This window comes from Suncus etruscus, chromosome 15 (genome assembly GCF_024139225.1).
Source record: "Suncus etruscus isolate mSunEtr1 chromosome 15, mSunEtr1.pri.cur, whole genome shotgun sequence".
Classification (NCBI taxonomy): domain Eukaryota; kingdom Metazoa; phylum Chordata; class Mammalia; order Eulipotyphla; family Soricidae; genus Suncus; species Suncus etruscus.
This window is the reverse complement of record NC_064862.1, coordinates 23706076-23729261: the sequence shown is the minus strand read 5'-3', so window position 1 is coordinate 23729261 and position 23186 is coordinate 23706076. Positions and strand designations below refer to the sequence as shown.

At 41.8% G+C, this 23186-nt stretch overlaps 1 protein-coding gene across 1 annotated transcript in view; it reads right to left on the bottom strand.

Annotated features, from left to right (window-relative positions):
* The window catches only part of TAOK3 (TAO kinase 3), a 199321-nt gene that overhangs the window by 68294 nt on the left and 107841 nt on the right, over positions 1-23186 (bottom strand). Inside the window, 3 exon segments of the mRNA XM_049788899.1 lie at positions 15029-15235; positions 19341-19508; positions 22656-22737. Coding sequence (XP_049644856.1) covers positions 15029-15235; positions 19341-19508; positions 22656-22737 — 457 coding nt within the window.

The following is a 23186-nucleotide window of genomic DNA, read 5'->3' as shown; positions in this document are numbered from 1 at the left end:
GCTCGACTTATTTCTGGCTCTGTCCTTGGGGAGCACTCTTGTCTGGGTTTGGCGGTACTAAATGAGGTACAGGGAATGGAACCCGGGTCAGCCGTTTCTAAGGTGGGTACCTTACTTATCTTTCTGTCATTTGACTTAGGTCATTTGACTATTTTATGCTTTAGATACTGCTGCAGATTTGTATTTTTGTTTGTTTGTTTTTGTTTTTGCGCTACCCCTGGTGGTGCTCTGCACCTGACTCTGCACTCAGAAATTGCTACTGGCAGGCTTGAAGGACCATATGGGATGCTGGGATCGAACCTGGGTCGGCCACATGCAAGGCAAACACCTCACCCGCTGTGCTATCGCTTGGTCCCAGCTGCAAATTATTTATAAATAATAGTGAAAGAGCCAATGTCATTTTTAGGGCAGGAGCACTGTGGGTAATGGCATTTGTCTTGGACCTGGCCAGCCAGAGTTTGATCCCTTGTATTCCACATAGTCTTTGAGCCCACCAGGAGTTACTCCTGAACACAGTGGGGCTGTGGCCCTAACACAAACAAACAAACAAGAATAATTTTAGAAGATCAAAACAATTAACATGTTCTTTAAAAAAAAACTGCCCCCCCACACTTTTTAATTGTATTGTTTTCTATCTCTTATCTTTTAAATCAGGACTCCCACCTTTTTCATAGAACCTTAGGACACAGGGGCCGGGCGGTGGCGCTGGAGGTAAGGTGCCTGCGCTAGCCTAGGACGGACCGCGGTTCGATCCCCCGGCGCCCCATATGGTCCCCCAAGAAGCCAGGAGCAACTTCTGAGCGCATAGCCAGGAGTAACCCCTGAGCGTCACAGGGTGTGGCCCAAAAACCAAAAAAAAAATAAATAAATAAAGAACCTTAGGACACAGATTACTTTATTTTACCACATATTTCCACATTTTTCTATTAAACTAAGAAGAAAGAATCAAAGAAAGGCTGGGGGCCAGGGGCCAAATGGTCTCTGGATGCATTGGTGGGGAAATAAATGACAGAACTAAATATCCAAGCAAAGTCAATGAGAATAGAATCAAGGGAACCTAAACTTTGACCAGGGCCTGTTACGCAGGCAGGCAGGGGGTGGTGGTGGAACAGGAAGCACCCTGGGTCCATTGGTGGAGGAAGGTTGACGTTGGTGGTGGGAAGGGCCCTGACACGTACATTGTCTATCTCAAATTCAACTATGAAGGAGTTTGTAGATCTCAATTGTTTCAATTAAAAAAAAAAAAACAAGGGGCCGGGAAGGTGGCGCTAGAGGTAAGGTGTCTGCCTTGCAAGCGCTAGCGTAGGACGGACCGTGGTTCGATCCCCCGGCATCCCATATGGTCCTCCCAAGCCAGGGGCGATTTCTGAGCTCATAGCCAGGAGTAACCCCTGAGCGTCAAATGGGTATGGCCCAAAAACCAAAAAAAAAACAAAAAAAACAAAACAAACAAACAAACAAAAAAAAGCAATTAACATGTTCTTATTTACCAGAAGAAAAACTGTTTAACTTACTTTGAATTTATTTTAAAACTATCACTAATACAAAAACCAAAAAAAAAAAAAAAAAAAAGGGCCGGCGGTGGCGCTAAAGGTAAGGTGCCTGCCTTGCCTGCGCTAGCCTTGGACGGACCGCGGTTCGATCCCCCGGTGTCCCATATGGTCCCCCAAGCCAGGAGCAACTTCTGAGCACATAGCCAGGAGTAACTCCTGAGCGTTACCGGGTGTGGCCCAAAAACCAAAAAAAAAAACCAAAAAACTATCACTAATTAAAATAGTACTTCTCAATGTCTTGTGTGACCGAGGATTATTATTATTATTATTATTATTATTATTATTATTATTATTATTATTATTATTTAGCCACATCCAGTGGTACTCAAAGGTTACTATTGGCCCTGATGTTCAGGATCATTTCTGGGTGTGTCTGGGGGTACCATATGTGGTACCAAGTATCAACAGTGAAAAACAAATTAAGCCCTATAATGTGTCTCCAACCCAAAGACAGACGTATATAAACTTGATGAGTCCATAATGTTTTGTTTTGTTTTGTTTGGGCCACACCCGGCGATGCTCAGGGGTTACTCCTGGCTGTCTACTCAGAAATAGCTCCTGGCAGGCATGGGGGACCATATGGGACACCAGGATTCGAACCAACCACCTTTGGTCCTGGATCAGCTGCTTGCAAGGCAAACACCACTGTGCTATCTCTCCGGGCCCCATAATGTTTTTTATCATAAAATTTTGTTTTAGAATTAAAAATATCATTCATCAATATAAATTTGCTCAATATCCTTAATAAAAAGAACAGAATGTTGGGAGTCAGCCAGACAGATCAAAGGGAGAGTGTGCAAACTTTCACGGAAGAGGCTTGGTTTGATACCCCACCCGCCCCTTCCTCAGCACTGTCTGGGCATCTGAGCATCACCCTGTGAGCACTGAACTGGGAGTAGTTCCTGAGCACTGTAGAGTGTAGCCCCCAAATCAGAAAAAAAAAAAAAAAACAACTACCAAATTGGTAGCTTTCATGTAATGCACTGAAACAAGTGAGGCTCAAGACATAAACTTTATTACAATCTAGACAAGAAAGTTTGTTAGCAGCTTTTATCCAAAATGTCTGATGTTTTGTGCTTTCAAAATAAAGATTCCTGATACACTCACTTTACTTAAATTTTCTAGATGAGGGGCCAGAGCAATAGCACAGCAGTAGGGGGTTTGCCTTGCACAAGGCCAACACAGGAAGGACCCTGGTTCAAATCCTGGCATCCCATATGGTTCCCCATGCCTGCCAGGGGCAATCTGAGTACAGAGCGAGGAGTAATACCTGGTGACCCCCTCCTAAGAAAAAAGAATTTCAAGGGGCCAGAGCAGTGGCACTAAAGGTGTCTGCCTTGCAAGCACTAGCCTAAAATGGACTAGTGTCCCATATGGTGCCTCCAAGCCAGGAACAATTTCTGAGAGCATAGCCAGGAGTACCCCTGAGGGTCAATGGGTGTAGCCCCAAAACAAACAAATAAACAAAAAACAAACAAATCAAAAAGAATTTTTAGATGAATTTGAAATTGGCCTTAAAATCCACTTCTCTCGGCTCTTATCTTTGAGGATACCTTTATTATATGACTTATCAAACTTATCTGTCATAGATAAGATGCTGGGTTCTTTGGTATTTTTTGGTTTGTTTGTTTGTTTTGGAGCCATTCCTGGCAGCACTCAGGGGGTAACTCCTGGCTCTACATTCAGAGATTACTCCTGGCAGTCTCAGAGGATCATATGGGATGCCAGGGATCAAACCCAGATTAGTCATGAATAAAGCAAAGGCCCTCACTGCTGTATTATTGCTCTGGCCCCATTGTTTTGTTTTGTTCTGTTTTGTTTTAGGCAAATTAATGTAGCTTGAAAAATCTCACTCAACAGCACATGGCATAGGGCTTCCTACATAGAAGTTGTTCAGTAAAAGTTTGTCCAATAAATAAATTCCAGAATGTAGGTATGAGAAGATTTTTTGAGAAAAAGTCACTTCCTCTGATGTTGTATTGAACAGAAAAATGGGTATTTCATAAAAACCTGCCACTCTATTCCAAAAAATGTCATAAAACAGAGCACACCCCATGCACCTTTCTATGAGGGGGGGGGGGAAGACAGGGAAATAAAAATGGCTTTTCTCTGATGATGAGTCTCTTTTTTTTAAATAGACTCCCACATTTCACACTGTAGGGAAGTTTGTTTTGATCCTTCTAAAAGTATTAAAATAAAATTGCCTAAACAGATATAGTTATCAAAAGCTAGAGGAAGAGAAGAGAGGATAACAACCTAGCATGATAAGTAGGATCCCGAGGATAAAGATATTACAAAGAGGGGTCTGGAGCAATAGCACGGTAGGTAGAGCATTTGCCTTGCACAAGGCCAACCCAGGTTCGATCCCCAGCATCCCATAGCCTGCCAGGTTCCCCAAGTCTGCCTGGAGTAATTTCTGATGTTAAAAAGAGAGATCATTTGTCTGACTGCTCAGTTTAAAAAAATATTCTGTTCAGGTGTTAATGTATTTTTACTCTGTCAGTGGTGAATCAGAGGCAAGTGTCCCACCCCCCATTTCCAGAAAAAATAATAAAAGGCCATTTAAAGTGCATCTTATGGAGCGAATGCTGCCTGGAGCTGAAGCCTGAGTGCAGGGAAGGAGAGACATAATATCATGATAATTTTTAATGTTCACGTAATATGGTTGAAATATTATTCTGTTATAGTTTATTAAATATTTTAGTACCCTATTTGCTTTAGAATTTTTTTTCTTGTTTTTTTTTTTCTTGTTTTTTTTTTTTTTTTTCATCTAAAAACTAGGTATGTCTTATGGTCAGGTGCGTCCTTTATTTTTTTTTGGTTTTTGGTTTTTGGTTTTTGGGTCACACCCAGTGACACTTAGGAGTTACTCCTGGCTCTGTGCTCAGAAATCACTCCTGGCTTGAAGGACCATATGAGACACCGGGGGTATTGAACCGCAGTCCATCCTAGGTTAGCCCGTGCAAGGCTAGTGCCCTATTGCTTGCGCCACTGCTCCAGCCCCTTGGGTGCGTTTCATAGAGCGAAAAATACAGTAAGTGAAAATTAATGTGCAACTTCTTATATGCTCAAGGTCATAATTTTCTCTTCCCACAAAAGTGGTGGAAAATAGACCACATAAAGTTTTAGGAAGTAGGAGAGAATGATGTTTCTTCAAAAAATAATCCAAATGGGGGCCGGGGAAATAGCACATCATAGGGCATTTGCCTTGCACGCAACTGTTCCAGAACAGATCTGGTCTCTGATCTCTGGTGTCCCATATGGTCCCCCAAGAGCCAGGACCCTGAGTGTCACTGGATGTGGCCCAAAAACCAAAAAAAAAAAAAAAATCCAAATGAGGCAAACATGCCTATTCAGTAGTTATACCTACAGTAACAAAAATATTAATACTTCAAATACTCTCCTTACAATAATATTGTTGATGTTTAATTATAATATTAGACTAGTACTATTATATTTGATTTGTTATTATAGACAATCTCATTTATACTAATAGAAGGCAGCACTAGGCAAAGAGAATTAAGTTTAGCCTTTAACAAATAAAGAGAAAATCTTTGGGTATCTTTGGGCTTCTTCTTCTTCTTCTTTTTTTTTTTGGCCATACCTAGCTATGCTCAGGGCTTAACTTCTGGCCCTATACTCAGGATCAATCCTGGTGAAACATGGGGAGACCATGTGTGATACTGGGGATAGATAGAACCCAAGTTGGTCACATGCAAGGCAAATAAATGCCTCAAGTGCCCTGCTCTTAAAATAAAACTTTTTGGGCCAGAGAGCTAGCACAGCAGTAGGGTGTTTGCCTTGCACTCAGCTGATCCAGGATGGATTTTGGGGGACGGGAAGGTGGCGCTAGAGGTAAGATGTCTGCCTTGCAAGCGCTAGTGTAGGACGGACCACGGTTCGATCCCCCGGCGTCCCATATGGTCCCCCCAAGCCAGCGGTGATTTCTGAGCGCATAGCCAGGAGTAACCCCTGAGCGTCAAAAGGGTGTGGCCCAAAAAACCAGGATGGATTGTGGTTTGAATCCTAGCATCCTATATGGTTCCCCAAGCCTGCCAGGAGCGATTTCTGAATGCAGAGCCAGGAGTAACCCTTGAGCACTTCCGGGTATGACCCCAAAACCAAAAATAAATAAATAAATAAACTTTTGATTAACCAAAAAACAACAATAGCTTTGTTAATCTGGAAAATAATAAAAATCTGTTTGCAGGGACCGATGGACCTTAAGAAATTACCAGTCTTGAGACACCAGACATCATATATTTTTGTTTTGTTTTGTTTGGGACACACCCGGTGCTCAGGGTTACCCCTGGCTCTGCACTCAGAATCACTCCTGGCAGGCTCAGGGGACCATAAGGGATGCTGGGGATCAAACTCGCGTTCGTCCTGGGTCAGCCATATGCAAAATAAATGCCCTTCCACTGTGTTATCACTGTGGCCTTCGACATCATATTTTTATTATTGGAAAAAGCACTGTGGCAATGTTAGGAAGGGGCAAAGAAATAAGCGTTCAAAGTTTCTGCTGCCAGAATATTACTTTTACACTGATTAGATCATTCTTGCTCAAAAGAAAGATCAGGATAGAATCCCTTTAGGGCTTTGAAAGTGCCAGAGAAGTAGCAAAGACTGGGGGGCAGGAGGGGGGAGAAACCCAAAATTCTTATGTCAAAGGAAACATTTCAATGTCCCACTTTATTTTTGGGATTTGGGATAAAACTGCCCTGCTTAGAGGATAAGGCGTCTCTGCCTTGCCCACGCTAACCTAGGATGGACCTCAGTTTGATCCCCTGGAATCCCATATGGTCCTCCAAGCCAGGAGTGATTTCTGAGCACAGAGCCAGGAGTAACCCCTGAGTGTCACCGGGTGTGGTCCAAAAGCCAAAAGCCAAAAGCCAAAAGCCAAAAGCCAAAAAAAAAAAAAAAAAAACCGACAAAAAATCCTGTCCTGCTCATAAAAAAATAAAAGGCAACTTTATTCTGATGGAGAAGTGTTAACTGTACATTTTTCTAGGCACATATGGTCTAAAAATTGAGTTGGGGGAGTCAGGAGTGATAGCAAAATAATAGGGCATTTGCCCTGTACACTGATGACCCGGGAAGGGCCTGTGTTCAATCTCCGGCATCCCATGTGGTCCCCCAAGCCTGCTTGGAATGATGTCTGAGTGCAGAGCCAGGAGGAACCCCTGAGCATCACTGGGTGTGGCCCCCAAAACAAAAAAATAAAATAGAATAAAATAAAACAAAATGAAATAAACTTGAGTTAGGGCTGGAGACAGAACAGGAAGTAAGCTTCTGGCCTAGAATGAGGCCAACAGAGTTGGATCTCAGCAGCAAGCACAGTCCCCTGAGCAATGAACCAGGAATAGTACCCCAACACCACTGGATATGTTTCCAAACCACCACTCCCATCTCCCCCCTCTACAAAAACCTTCAAAGGTGAGTTTGTTTTCTTTATAAACTGGTAACGTTTCATATCTATGATTCAGCTACTTTAGGTTGTTATGTCTACTTACTTGCAACAACCAAAGCCAAAAAATTCCCCATCCTGGGACCTAAGACCAGGACCACAGGTAAGGCCTTATCTTGCTGGCAGCTATTTCCACCCTCCAACATTGCACATGGTTCCCTGAGCACCATCAAGGGTTAGTCAGATGAGTCCCAAGCACAGCAGGTGTGGACCAAAGGCAAAACAAAAAATGTTCCTATCTTTCTGATATTTGTTTAAAACGCAGTTATTATTATTATTATTTTTGGTTTGGGGACCACACCCAGTGGTGTTCAGGGGTCACTCTTGGCTCTGCGCTCAGAAGTCACTCTTGGCAGGCTCAGGGGACCATATGGGATGCTGGGGATAGAACCCAGGTCGGCTAGGTGCAAGGCAAACACCCTCCCTGCTGTGTTACCGCTTCAGCCCTGCTATTGGGTATTTTATCAGAGAAACTTAACAACCATAAAGGTAATATGTAAGTTAAAAACAATGTGATGTTCTGTATATGGAAATAAATTCATTTTTTGTGGTCATTCTTTCAAATTGTTGTTCATTCATTTATTCATTCATTCCATAGTTATTTGCTAAAATATGGTGCAGAACAAGGCAGGTTGATTCTTTTGCTCTAGAGATTTTACATTCTAGCTATGAAATAAACCCAATATATATTATAATTTTATTTATTTTTTTATTTTAATTTAAAAAAAAAATTTTTTTTGGGTTTTTGGGCCACACCCGGTAACGCTCAGAGGTTACTCCTGGCTATGCGCTCAGAATTTGCTCCTGGTTTGGGGGAACCATATGGTACGCCGGGAGATCGAACGGAGGTCCATCCTAGGCTAGCGCTGGCAAGGCAGACACTTACTTCTAGCACCACCACACTGGCCCCTATATTATAATTTTAAAAGGTCGATTATATGTTATATTTACAGCATCCATATAATTCTACATGGTGCTAAGTATTAAAAAGAAAAGAGACTAATCAGATTTTAGAAAGACCCTTTCTTGTAATAATTTAGAGGTCTGTAAGCTTTTCTAAAATTGTGGGATGAGCCTAATCAAAGAATGTCTTGTAATACAAAATAAATTGGTTTTATTAAAAAATAATCACAAATGGGGGCCGGAGCGATAGCATAGCGGTAGGTTTGCCTTGCACGTAGCTGACCCAGGACTGACCTCTCAGTTCAATCCCCAGCATCCCATATGGTCCCCCAAGCCAGGAGCAATTTCTGAGTACACAGCCAGGAGGAATCCCTAAGTGTTACCAAGTGTGGCCCAAAACCATTCCACCAAAAATCACAAATTGGGAGTGGTAGGGAATACAGTTGGGAAACATTGGTAAAGGGAGGTAGACACTGGTGTTGGGATTGGCCCTGATTCATTGTAGAGAATCAATTATCTGAAACCCAACTATGAAGGACTTTTGTAAATACAATGTTTTCAATAAAATAAGATTTTAAAAAAAGAATCACAAATTATGATAGAGTCAGAATTGAAAAGTAAAGTTCTAAGATTTCATTTTATTGTTTGTTTGTTTTGGCCACACCCAATGGTGCTCAAGGCTTCCCCCTGACTCTGCACTCAGAGATGACTCCTGACAGTGCTCTGAGGACTCTATGGGATGCTGAGGACAGAACCCAGGTTGGCTGCCTGCAAGGCAAACGTCCTCCCTGCTATACTATTGCTCCAACCCAAATTTGAGTTAATTAAAATAATATTGTTCTGAACATGGGAATATAATCTCTTTGAGACACAGTTTCATTCTTTTGAGTGTATATCAGAAGTAGAATTTCTGAATCACGTGATGATTCAATTTTTAGTTTTTGAGAAATCAATGTTTTCCACAGCAGTAATTTTTCATTCACCATTTCCATTCCCACTAATAGTGCACAACTTTCCATTTTCTCCACATCCTCACTAGCAGACATGATTCTGCTAATTTTTGATGGTAGTTTTCTTAATGGGCCTGAAGTAGTTTTGATTTGTATGTTCCTAATGATTAGTAAATCTGAGTATTTCTAAAGTTTGACCATGTAAGTCTTGTCTTTGGATGAATGCCTTTTCAAGTTCTCTGCTCATTTCATAAAAATTTGGAGAATTCAATTTTTTTATTGTTCATTTTCATAGTACTCTACATAGCCCAGTATTAATCTCTTATTAGAGATATGGTTTCTACATATTTTCAAAATCCCCTCTATGTGATATCTCTTCTTTACTGTTAATATGTCTCTGGTTAGAGTTTAAAGTTAACAAATTCAAAGTTTAATATGCAAATGATAATTATCTTTCAGTGCTCTTCCTAATATATTTTTGTATTATATTAATTATATTATACTATATTATATTATTATTAGAAAAATTTTGGTCACACCCAGCAGCACTCAGGTTCCTCCTGGCTCTGTGCTCAGAAATCGCTCCTGGCAGGCTCAGGGGACTATATGGGATGCGGGAATTCGAACTATCATCTGTCCTGGATCTGCTGCGTGCAAGGCAAATGCCCTACCGCTATGCTATCTCTCCAGCCCCAGGAATATATATATATATATATATATATATATATATATATATATATTAGTTTTTGGGCCACACCCGGCGATGCTCAGGGGTTACTCCTGGCTGTCTGCTCAGAAATAGCTCCTGGCAGGCACGGGGGACCATATGGGACACCGGAATTCGAACCAACCACCTTTGGTCCTGGATCGACTGCTTGCAAGGCAAACACCCTCTGTGCTATCTCTCCGGGCCCGGAATATATATTTTTAATAAAATAGAAAACATAATATAATGTGAAATTTCCAAACAATTATTTTTGGATGAAATATAGCTACCTTCTATTCCAAAATATAAATTAACAACTATTCTGAAAAGATTATCCCAAAATATAAGTTAACAACTTCTGAAAAGATTACACCATGAATAATAAAGCCTGGAAGGCCCTGTCATCACATGTCATCACATGCTATCTTTACTCAATTATGTTAGTTAGGACCCTACTGGGTTCAAGAGCTGGAATTTTAATTGTTTTTGGTTGAATACACTACTAGCATCTTCTAACTCTGGGTGCCTTTCAGAGAGTTAAAAAAAAAAGAATTCTTGTTTTCTATCTCTATTCTCTGCAGAAGTCTTCCTCTTTTTCTCTCTCTTTCCACAGAGCACCAGACACAATAAAGGTCAGGGGTCACCATTCAAGATCACTTCTTCCCCAAAGCAAGTCTAGTAAAAGCTTCTCTATCCTTTTAGATGCATCACTTGAGGCTAGATGGCAGTGCTGGACCTTCAGCTGATTTCTGCATCTGCCAGGCTTCATTTCTCAAAATCTTTCCCTGCTCTGAGAGACTGGAACCTTGCTGTCTCTCTTTTCATTCATTCATTCATTCATTCATTTTTGATTTTAGGGCCACACCCGGTGGTGCTCAGGGGTTTCTCCTAGCTCTGCACTCAGAAATCATTCCTGACATGCTCAGGGAACCATATGGGATGCCGGGGATCGAACCTGAGTCCATCATGGAATGGCTGTGCGCAAGACAAACAACCTACCGCTGTGCTATCTCTCTAGCCCTCTTATTCATTCTTTTTTTTTTTTTTTTTTTTTTTTTTGGTCACACCTGGCATCGCTCAAGGGTTACTCCTGGCTCTATGCTCAGAAATCGCTCCTGGTAGGCTTGGGGGACCATATGGGGTGGCTGGATTTGAATCACCTTCCTTCTGCTTGCAAGGCAAATGCCCTACCTCCACGCTATTTTTACAGCCCCCTCTCTTATTCATTCTTTACCCAGAAAACCATGTTCTAACTTCTCCAGCTTTTTTCCTCTTTCTTTGGTCTCAGGGCCTTTGTATCCAAAGCTTTTTTTCCCTTGCATATAAGCTAATTTCTGCTTATCTGTGAAGTTTTTGCTTAAATGTCACTTCGATGATGGAGTTTTCCTTTAATCCTTGACAGGTTACACCCTCCTTTTCCCAGGACAAGCGTCACAATTATATGGTGCCATTATTTATGGGATTATCTATTTAATTTCCCCTTGGGCAATAAAATCCCATGATGGAACATACCTGTTTTTATTTAATTAAAACTTTTAATGGTGCTAGGAATCAATCCCAGGGGTTTACACATGAAAAAAGCATTCTCCCATAGACCTACATGCCTGCCACCAATCTATTTTATTTCCTCACTATCTGGAGTCTATCACATTTCCTGGCTTATAGCAGGGTCCCCAAAAATATTTGTAGGGAATGAAATGCAAAAAGGTCAGGGCTAGAGCGATAGTACAATGGAAACAGCATTTGCCTTGCATGTGGCCGACATGAGTTTGGTCCCTGGTACCCCCATATGGTCTCCTGAGTCTACTAGAGTGATTTCTGTGCACAGAGCCAGAAGTAACATCTGAGTAGTGCTTGGTATGACCCCAAAATCAAAAAAAAAAAAAAAAAAGGCAAAAAGTCAGTTCTTAATATAAATGTGCATTCCTTCCCCTTTTATTAAGAAAAGAAATGCGCAGCCAAGAGAAGGCTAAGTGAAACAAGAACATTTTTTTGTTTTTGTTTTTGGGTCACACCCGGCAGTGCTCAGGGGTTACTCCTGGTTCTACGCTCAGAAATCGCTTCTGGCAGGCTCAGGGGACCATATGGGATGCCGGGATTTGAACCACCATCCTTCTGCATGCAGGGCAAATGTCCTACCTCCTATGCTATCTCTCTGGCCCTAAAAAAATTCTTAAAACTGCTCATAGACTGGAATTAGATAATCATCACCGCTATTTAATATATATCACACATATAGCTAATAAGGAAAAATCCCAGTATGAGAAATTTTCCTTTTATTCTATACTTTTAGCTTGTTTACTTAAAGTCAACCAACTATTTTGGGGAATTTGCCCAGAGAATTATTGATAATTATGTGAAATATTCTAGCAGAAATTGCTTTTTCAAAAAGATTTAAGATTTTCTCATACCTCAGGGTGTGGCCCCAAATCAAAACAAAACAAAAACAAAGAAAAACAGTAACAACAGAAAAGAAAAAAGACTAGAGCTCTGCAGCACTAAATAGAAAACTATGTATAATGGGGAAAAAAATATCTTGGTGTCCCACAGAAGAAAAAATGGACAAACAAGTAGGGAAAAAGAAAAGGTGAACTCGAATGACTTATTTTGTTGGGTCACACCTGGTGGTGCTCACGGTTACTCCTGGCTCTGCGCTCAGAAATTGCTCCTGGCAGGCTCAGAGGACCCTATGGGATGCTGAGGATTGAACCCCGGTCCATCTTGGGTCGGCCGCATGCAAGGCAAGCACCCTACCACTGTGCTATCACTCTGGCCCAAACCAGAGTGACTTGACAACAGCTGTGAAAGGCTGGTGGTGGTGTAGGGGCAGCAAGTCCATATCAGAACCACCAATGTGAAGACTGTTGTAACCGTGTTCCCTGAGCCACAATAAAAATAAAAAACATAACAAGACTAAAAAGACATTCAGGACACAACAGAAAAGAGGAAAGACTCGCTTGTAAGGCCCAGTTCCTCTCCCTTGATAACATTATGTCTCTGCTTGCATTTTCTCCCACTCTGGAGAAGTCCAGGTTCTCTCTGGAACTTATTTCCTCTTTCTCTCTCTCTCCATTCATATTTTTTGTTTGTTTGTTTGTTTGTTTTGGGGGCCATTCCTGGCAATGCTCAGGGCTTACTCCTGGCTCTTCACTTAGGCTCACTCCTCGTGGGTGCAGGGGACCATATAGGGTACTGGGATTAAACTGAGTGCATGCAAGGCAAGGGTTTAATCTGCTGCACTACTGATCTGGGGTGATGATCCCCCATCTTTTAAAGTAAATTTTATTTTATTTTATTTTTTTTTGGGGGGCCACACCCGGTAACGCTCAGGGGTTACTCCTGGCTATGCGCTCAGAAGTTGCTCCTGGCTTGGGGGACCATATGGGACGCCGGGGGATCGAACTGTGGTCTGTCCAAGGCAAGGCAGGCACCTTACCTCTTGCGCCACCGCCCGGCCCCAGTAAATTTTATTTTGTTTAGTGAAAATTATCTTGCTTCACAAAAAAAGTAATAGGAAGAAAGAAAAATAGTAATATAGATGGCTAGATAGATAGATGAATAGAGCTAGATGATAAATAGAAAGAAAGAGATAGATAGACAGATAGATAGATAGACAGACAGACAGACAGACAGACAGGTGATAGATAGATAGATAGATAGATAGATAGATAGATAGATAGATAGATAGATAGATAGATAGATAGATAGATAGAATACCTGACTTCGATATAGGATCTGTACAGAAACCAGGATCTCTAACTATAGAAACCTGACAGTAACAACCATGATTGACTGTTACTGGGACCACAGAGACTGTTTAAGGGGTTGGCCAACCTAGTATGCTTAGAGCCTGGAGTTATTCTTATGCCAGAATACTTCATCAATAAGGTCTCCCTGCTTTTAGGCCAAAGGTTTTTCCTTCCAATTTCGTCCATATTTTGCTGTGCCTATGCAAACAACAACTGCCACACACACACACACACACACACACACACACACACACACACGTACACACACACACACACACACACACCCTTTTTTTAAATTTTTATTTCGATCATAATGGCTTACATATCTTTTACAGTCACACACCTTTTTAATTGTATTTTTTAATCTCTTTTTCTTTTGGGGGGGGGTTTCGGGCCACACCTGTTTGATGCTTAGGGGTTACTCCTGGCTAAGTGCTCAGAAATCGCCCCTGGCATGGGGGGACCATATGGGATGCCAGGGGATCGAACCATGGTCCTTCCTTGGCTAGTGCTTGCAAGGCAGACACCTTACCTCTAGCGCCATCTTGCCGGCCCTTAATCTCTTTTTCAAAAAAAGAACTTATTAAAACTTTCTGCTAGTGTATTAATGGCTTTATTGGAGATACAATAATTTTCACAAATATACTTACTACTGAACTTTTTCTTTTTTCTTCTCTTCCATTTTATTTTTTTCTTTCTATTTTATTCAATAACTTTGCTTTCCCTTATCTTGAAACAAATGTATTATGATCAACTATGTGATGCATTTTCTTTAAATAAAGTAAAATAAATTTCAAAAAAAAAAAGAAAAGAAAAAGGGCTCAGAGAGATAACACAACAGTAGGGCATTTGACTTGCACATAGCCAACCTAGGATCGAAGGTGATTTGATTCCAGGCTTCTCATATGGTCCCCCAAGCCAGCCAGGGGCAATTTCTGAGGGAAGAGCCAGGAATAACTCCAGAGTGCCACTGCTGGGTGTGACTCAAAAACCAAAAGGAAGGAAGGAAGGAAGGAAAGAAGGAAGGAAGGAAGGAAGGAAGGAAGGAAGGAAGGAAGGAAGGAAGGAAGGAAGGAAGGAAGGAAGGAAGGAAGGAGGGAGGGAGGGAGGGAGGGAGGGAGGGAGGGAGGGAGGGAGGGAGGGAGGGAGGGAGGGAGGGAGGGAGGGAAGGAAGGAAGGAAGGAGGGAGGGAGGGAGGGAGGAAGGAAGGGAGGGAAGGAGGGAGGAAGGAAGGAAGGAGGGAAGGAGGGAAGGAGGGAGGGAGGGAGGAAGGAAGGAAGGAGGGAAGGAGGGAAGGAAGGAAGGAGGGAAGGAGGGAAGAAGGGAAGGAGGGAAGGAGGGAAGGAAGAAGTCATTGAAACAGTTTGTTCTAAAGATAAATAACAATTCTAAAAGGGCCTGATTTAGAGATTTCATTCAAGGAAACTGTTTTGGTCTAGGTTATTGGTTTAGAAACGCTGCTGATATCTTTGTCTTGAGCATTTACGAACTGTGTCTTTTTATTGATCAATATTAGCAGCCACAAAATTAAGAAGAGAGGAAGAAGGAAAAAAGAAACAGGTACAGCACACAGAAAGCTTGTCTAGCCCTTTCCTCTCTTTTGGCTTTCCAGAAGTACCAAGTGCTCTATGCTTCCAGATTTCAGCCACCAAAAATCACCCCTGCTAGCCTGGGCCTGCGAAGGGGATGGGAAAACCTACCTTCCTGTGTATCACCGAGGAGGCAGAGTTGGCCGGACTGCCATCGCCGCACATCATGGCAAGTTCCGAGCTGCTCTCATCCAGGACCTCTTGCATGCTGTTGACACTACTGCTCTGGCTGCCGGTGCTCACGGACACGCTGGGGATGGAGTGGTTGCTCCCCAGGCTGTCCATCTCCCTGCTCAAGTTTGTTCCATGTTCACCATCCTATCAACAGGGGACACAAAGATTAAAAAAAGCCAAAAAATACCTAGCAGGACTGCAGAGCAAGTGTCAACCATTGGCTCAAGCTATAAAGTGCACACAGTTTTGCAATGGCAGATTTGCCAAGGGAGACTTTTTGAGGCAGTGACTCCACTCTTGTCACGCCATTCCCAGATGTCTCAAGTTCCCTTCTCTGCCTTCCCCAGAGGCTGTTCTGGATATGGGATGGAAGATTCAAGAAGGCGGCTACCCAGGGCTTTCTTCTTGCCTAGGTAACCATCATATTGCTGTTAAGTAGGCAGATGGGACCGACTTTTAGGAACATGGGGGTGACAGTGAAGGACAACTGGCTCCAACACAAGGACATTCTAAGGCATTCACAAAGGTGGCACTGGCCATTGGACATTCAAATAGCATTAAAAGAGTTTTCAGAGCTCAAACAGGTAGTATGGGCCTCGGCAAGTCATTCTGGGGTAACTTCATACCTAAATGAGGGTATTAATTCTATTAAGCAGGTAATGAAAGTTGGCCTCCCTTAAGCAATTGCTTACTGCTGTAATCTTATTAGATGTTATCTGTTAGGTAATATTGGCATTCATCACTACTGGCCCAAAGACTACTACGTGAATGGGTAAAATAATCAGAATCTATAATTTATCTATCACAGTGGGATGTCTTTTGATATAAGATGGAAAATATAATTAAAGCAACTCAGCTCCAAATAAATCCTATTTTCAAAGAATCATTGTATCATTGTGTGTGTATATATAACTTTAATGAAATGGTACTTAATCTGCCATTAAAGGAAACAGTTGTGTGGGGAATCTGGGTGGTCTAAAATGGCAGATAAAGCATGACAGTTTGAATAGATTTATTTTCTCCTAATTAAAGGAGATTTACATTGGACAACTTTATATTCCAACGCAGATTTCTGAATTAACTTTTATAAATACCAATAAAATAATTTTATTTTTCACTATGTACCTTAAATATAACTGTGAAAGACTTGCAATTCACATTGGTCTCAATAAAAAAAAAAAAGAATTGACCCAACTAAGGTCTTAGCTGCATATACTCTTAAAAAATTATTTTCTTGGGCCTGGAGAGATAGCACAGAGGTGTTTGCCTTGCAAGCAGCCGATCCAGGACCAAAGGTGGTTGGTTCGAATCCCGGTGTCCCATAGGGTCCCCCGTGCCTGCCAGGAGCTATTTCTGAGCAGACAGCCAGGAGTAACCCCTGAGCGCAGCCGGGTGTGACCCAAAAAAAAAAAAATTATTTTCTTTTTGAGGGGGGGGCCACACCCGGCGGTGCTCAGGGGTTACTCCTGGCTGTCTGCTCAGAAATAGCTCCTGGCAGGCACGGGGACCATATGGGACACTGGATTCGAACCAACCACCTTTGGTCCTAGATCGGCTGCTTGCAAGGCAAACACCGCTGTGCTATCTCTCCTGGCCCCAAATTATTTTCTTTTATGCAGAAAAACCAAACTATATTCCTTTTTCCTGCCTTTTCCATTTTTAATTTTATTTATTATTGGGGTGGGGCTAGTCACCATATCTGGTGATGTTTGGGGATTATTCTTGGCATCACTTGGCAGAAAAATGTGATAATATGGACTGACTGCCAGTCTTCAGTATGCAAAGCCTGTGCCCAGTCCTTCAATTAATTCCCCATTTCCTTTTCCTCTTTTTCATTTACTTTCAGAGAATAAGATGTCCTTTCTTTTGTTCAAGGCTCATTCCCACACTTTATCTACTCTTGCTTCTATTCTATGCACATGCTAAGATGCTACTCAACCACCTCTTTCCTCTCTGTCTTCAGCGCTTCTGCCCTCACGTTTTCTGCTCAACATATAAAGAGAATTTCTCACATTATGTGTTCTCACTTCCTATTAATTCTATACTCCACAGCAATCCACTATTTATCTAAGTCAGCGCTTCTCAACCAGGGACTATCTGGCTTTCTGAGGGCTTCCAGAATATTCTAAGGGTGGGGGGCACAAGTTAAAAACCTCATGAGTGGAGGGCCCTGGCACAAGAATAGGTGGTCTAAATAGCAAGAAAATCAGGGGTCACAGGAAGGAAAGAAGGTTGAGAAGACCACTGATCTAAACAATGCCCTAATGGTCTCTTATAATCTGCAATGCCTTTACCTTCTAGGTCTCCCTTTCATCACATGGCACGAGTCTCCTTTTCATTCTAGATCTCATGCCCTAAACCGTGATCAGTTTAATACTTTATATTCAAACCGATTAGCCTTAGATCTCTTGCCCATATCCCAGAGTTGCATGTTCCAAGCAATGGCTGGAAATCAATATCAAGAGAATTGGGGTTTGTTTGTTTGTTTGTTTTGGGGCCGCACCTGGTGACACTCAGGGGTTACTCCTGGCTGTGCACTCAGAAATTGAACCTGGCTTGGAGACCATATGTGATGCTGGGAATTGAACCAGGTTCATCCTGGGTTCTGGGTCAGCCACGTGCATGGCAAACGCCTTGCCGCAGTGTTATCGCTCTGGCCCCAATATCAAGAGAATTGTGACTGTCCTTCCTCCTGTGAAAAGTCTTTCCAGAAATGATATTAGTAGCCTAGGATGTCAGGGTTTTCAGTTCAGGAAAGATGGAGCCATGGCAGCAGTGCTCAGGAAGCACTTTGCTGCTGAGGACTGAAGCCATAGTTTGGCATCTGCTCTACTATTAGAGTTATGTCTTTTGGCTACTTATCATTCTCCATTCTTGGTATCGACATACTCTAGTTATTTTCATTTTTTTGTTTTGTTTGGGAAGTCACACTAGTAGACCTTAGGGTGGGTTACTACTATTTACTCTGAGTTCAGGGTTCACTTCTGGAGGCATTCAGGGGGGACCATCGGTAGGGATAGGACCAGCCCTCACTGTCAATTTGAATAAGAAGCATTGGATGATCAACTCTTTGTAGACTTGCTGCTTCAAAGAATTTCTTTCTTCCTCATTCCCTCTGCCCCTAACTCTATGGCCTCTTTCTTGGACTTGGATTCAGAATGGCTGTCACCCATGCAAGTTCATCAATTCCAAATACAATCCAAATTAATATTGTGTTATCTGAATAATCTTTGTAAAACACTAATTTTTTTTTTTATTCCCTGGCTGTGTTTAGAGATGGTGCTGGGCTGGTGAAGGGGGGGATGTTCTTTTGTGACTAAAACCCAACTACAGTCATACTTGTAATCACAGTGTTTAAATAAAGATATTATTTTTTTTTAAAAAAGAGAGAGATGGTGCTGGGGAGTAGATGGGTCGCATACAAGGCAAGCACCTTAATCCTAGACTATCTATCCAACTCCAAGAAACAAATATTATCTTTTACCCCAATTTTGAAGGGAAACAATTTTTACTAAGTGTTTCTAAAGTACTATTTTATTTATTATTTTTTTGTTTTTTGTTTTTTTCGGGCTACACCCGTTTGATGCTCAGGGGCTACTCCTGGCTAAGTGCTCAGAAATTGCCCCTGACTTGGGGGGACAATATTCGACACCAGGGGAATCGAACCGTGGTCCTGATCCTTGGCTAGCGCTTGCAAGGCAGACACCTTACCTCTAGTGCCACCTCGCCGGCCCCATTTTATTTATTATTATTGCATTTTTTTTATGGGCCATACTCAGCGGTTCTCAGGAGTTACTCCTGGATCTGCACTTAGAAATGACTCCTGGTAGGCTCAGAGGACCATATGGGATGCTGGGAATCGAACCCAGGTCCATCCTGGGTCACTGTGTGCAAGGCAAATGCCCTACTGCTGTGCTATCTCTCTGGCCCCTAAAGTAATTTTTAAATTTAACTGTCCTCTGCCTGTCCAAAAAAAAAAGCCCCGTCCTTCATGAGGCCTTAATAACAGCTATATTTTCTCTCTCCCAAGGACCCCGGTGTGATGATTTATCTCGATAATATTTTTCATCTTTTGCCTTACCAAAAAAAAGTTGTTTCATGAAAGCCTCTTCTGCAACCCTGCAATTCTCTTAAGGAAGAGAATATGAATTATATTTTATCACCCAAAGTGTTTTCAATAGTGCCCAGTCCCCAAGTTTTTCATCGAGTAGGCACTTTGTAAGAGACGGCAAAAATAAATTGAACCCACTTCTTCATCCTCCTGTGACTCGTTCTGGGGTCCGTTCCTTTTCTCCTGGAACAGGATTTTTTTCATTTTTCGGTACTGTAGATTGTCCAACTCACGAACGGCATCTTTTGTCCTCTGTATGAGGTCTATGAGGACACGGAGGGGCCGATCTCGTCGCACAAAGTCATGCTGATTGAGGGAAGAGAAGGAAAAAAAATAAGAGAAATGATAACAACAATATTCTTTACGGTCCAAGATGTGATCATAAAAGTTAACAGACACAAAAGGCAGTTCTGAGGACTTATTTATTTATTTATTTATTTATTTATTTATTTATTTATTTTTAAGTTTTGGGCCACACCCGGCAGCACTTAGGGGTTTCTCTTGGCTCTGCATTCAGAAATTCACCCCTCGGAGGCTCGGGAGACCATATGAAATGCTTTTCTGATTGCCATTTTTCTTCTCAAGAAACATGAAGCAGTTATTAAAACCCAAAGAGGAAGAAGGTGAACTCCTTTGCTCTGTTGTTTTGGTCACCATGTTCTAGTGGTTTGTTGCTCATTAGTAAAATAAAATCTATTTGAAGGAAGAAAAGCAAGTTAGGGGTAGGTGATGTGGCTTGATGATTCGGTGCCATGCCTGGCATGCATGAGACTTGGGTTCTATCCCTGGCACATAAGAAAGAGGGAGGGAGAGTGGGGGGAGGAAAGGAGAGAGAGACAAAGAGAGATCTGAAGTTTTAGATTCATCTTTTCCAAAATGCACAAATCAGAAAGAAACATAAAAACGCTTAAGCGTTTTAAAAAAGAGAAAATGGAACCTAAGAATTCATGACTGAGCCAAGATGTTTCTCAATGGAAGCTAATTTCAGGTACCCAAATTTAGGCAATATAATTTTGAGCTTTTTCTTAAAACAAACAAAAATAGACACAGAAAAAAAAAAAGTTAAACCAATTTGTACTACCGTATTTGCTGGCATATAAGACGACTGGGCGTATAAGACGACCCCCTAATTTTGCAGCTAAAACATAGGTTTAGGCCTATATTCGCTGTATCAGACAGAACGTTCCTGTGCTGCAACTGTATGTACCACAGCGAGCCAATCACAACAAGCAAAGGTTCAAAGGTTCTACTGTCATAGACTTCCTCTCTGACTCTGGCCAATCTGAGCAGGCTTTTGACAGTGTAGATTCGGTACAGAACATTGTCTAATTTGCATGCATAAAAAGCCTGCTTGGATTGGCTGAGTTAGAGAGGCGGTCCAAGCAGTCTGGCAGTGATTGGTGCAGAACAGTGTTTAATTTGATGCATAAAAAGCCTGCTTGGATTGGCTGAGTTAGAGAGGCAGTCCGAGCAGCCTTGAAGTGATTGGTGCAGGATCGAGTTGGAAAATTCATTTTGTGGCAATATTCAGACAATTTTCGTTTAGTGGCATATTGAAACATTTTTCGAGATATACTCGGCGTATAAGACGACCTCCGATTTTCGGTTGACTTTTTTTGGTTTCAAAAGTCGTCTTATACGCCAGAAAATACGGTATTTTATGATAATGATATTTTAATACTTTCCATGTTATTTTTATATTGATAAACAGTTTCTAAGTGTAAACTAATACAATATTCCAGGGGAAGAGTGGTTAATATAATGTTGAGATCAAATGACTACAGGTGACTCTAAGGTCCCATCACAAATATATAAATAGGATAAGGATCTATTAGATGTCTTTATTACCTGATGATTTGATAACAGCCACTGAAAACTCCAGAGTGGGCCATTGAACTATTGGGAGATTCTGTCTTAAAGTTCAGTCAGGTGAGCTGAGGCAATAGCACAGAGGTAGTGTGTTTGCCTTGCACTAGGCTGACCTGGGACGAACCTGAGTTCGATCTCCGGCATCCCACATGGTCCCTGAGTCTGCCAGAAGGGATTTCTGAGTACAGAGCTAGGAGTATCCCCTGAGCTTAGCCAGGTGTGGCCCAAAAATCTAAATACATACATACATATATACATAAATAAATAAATAAATAAATAAATAAATAAATAAATAAATGTTTTAAAAAATAAAGTTTATTCAGGGTCAGGGAGCTTGTTCAAAGAGTTGGAGTGTGTCTCTGGCATGTGGAGGCCCCGAGTTGGATTCCTGGTACCACAGAGTGCCCCTCAAACATTACTGGCTGGAGCTCTAGGGACCTGTAAGTACTGCCAAGGATGCCCCAGTGACCTGAGATACTGTCAGTGACTCCTAACACCCAAGAAATATTGCTTTGCCTTGCTTGAATACTGAACTGAGGTTTTGTTTGTTTGTTTGTTTGTTTGTTTTTTGGGCCATACTCGGTGACACTTGGGGGTTACTCCTGGCTATGCGCTCAGAAAACACTTCTGGCTCAGAAGACCATCTGGGATGCCAGTGATCGAACTGAGGTCTGTCCTAGGCTAGCACTTGCAAGGCATATGCCCTACCATTGTGCTATGGCTCTGGCCCTGAACTATTAGTTTTAGGAATACCATCATGATCTTCAGAGAAAGGAGAAATAATGGTCCAGCTGAAGAGATAGTACAGGGGTAAGATACTTAGTTGCCCTGGGTTTTATCCCCAGCACAATATACACAAGTCCCCAAGCACTGCCAGGAGTGAAACCTGAGCACAGAATCAGGGAGATCCCCCGAGCACTGCTGGGTCTGGCCCAAATCTCTTCCCCTCACAAATATTTTGTCATTTGGACATTTGGAGCAGTAACACAGTGGGTAGGTCATTAGCCTTGTACGTGGCCAACTCAGTTTCAATCCCCGGCATCTTGTACGGTCCCTTGAGCCTTCCAGGAGTGATTTCTGAGTGCAGAGCCAGGAGGAACCCCTGAGTGCTTCCGGATGTGGCCCCAAAATCAAACAAATAAATTTTTTTGTCATAAGATAAATGGAAGAGAGAGTAGAGAAAAAGGAAAAACGATCATGTATGTGTGTTTGTGTGTCTATGGGGGAATGTCTGGGTTGAATTTGGTTATTTCTTTTTTTTGGTTTTTCGGGCCACACCCATTTGATGCTCAGGGGTTACTCCTGGCTAAACGCTCAGAAATTGTCCCTGGCTTGGGGGGGACCATATGGGACACTGGGGGATCAAACCGCGGTCCTTCCTTGGCTAGTGCTTGCAAGGCAGACACCTTACCTCTAGCGCCACCTCGGCCGGCCCCGAATTTGGTTATTTCTATACTATTTTCTTCAGAAAAATTATAATCCGGTTTTCCTGGAGAATCTGTCAAAGACTGAGTTACCAGACTTCACTACAATGTCGATGATTTTAAAAACCCCTCTTCAAATATAAACGTGAAAAAAAGTTACCCGTAAAAGTTCTGCTGAGGTTGGTCTTTCTTGAGGTATTTTCTGCAAGCAGTAATCAACGAACCTCCGAAAAGAATCTGTCCTGTGTGTGTGCAAAGACACGAAATGAAAATAAAACTCAGGTATGTCGAGCACTAATTACCTAAAACCAATTTTCATTCAACGGAGCATTTTTCTATTTCAGGAGATTTTTTTTTTTAACGAATATTTGGGAAGATCATGTTCACACGTATAGTAATCTGAAATTACTTCTTTTAGCTATTAAGTGTGGATGGTTTCAAAGATACGACACATAACTGACGGATTACTATGTCAAATAATAAAAAAGACTAGAAAATAAAGAATACTAATTATGCAGAATAGTCCGGTATACATTTTTCTATTAAAAGGTAATAGCTCTCAAAGGCTCGAGTGTATATTCTTTATGATGAGCTGAAAATGCCTCCATCACTCACAACCTACAACCAGGTAGTAAAACTTGAAGTGTAATAAACAGGGAAATTAAGAACCTGTTTTCTGGATACAACTATT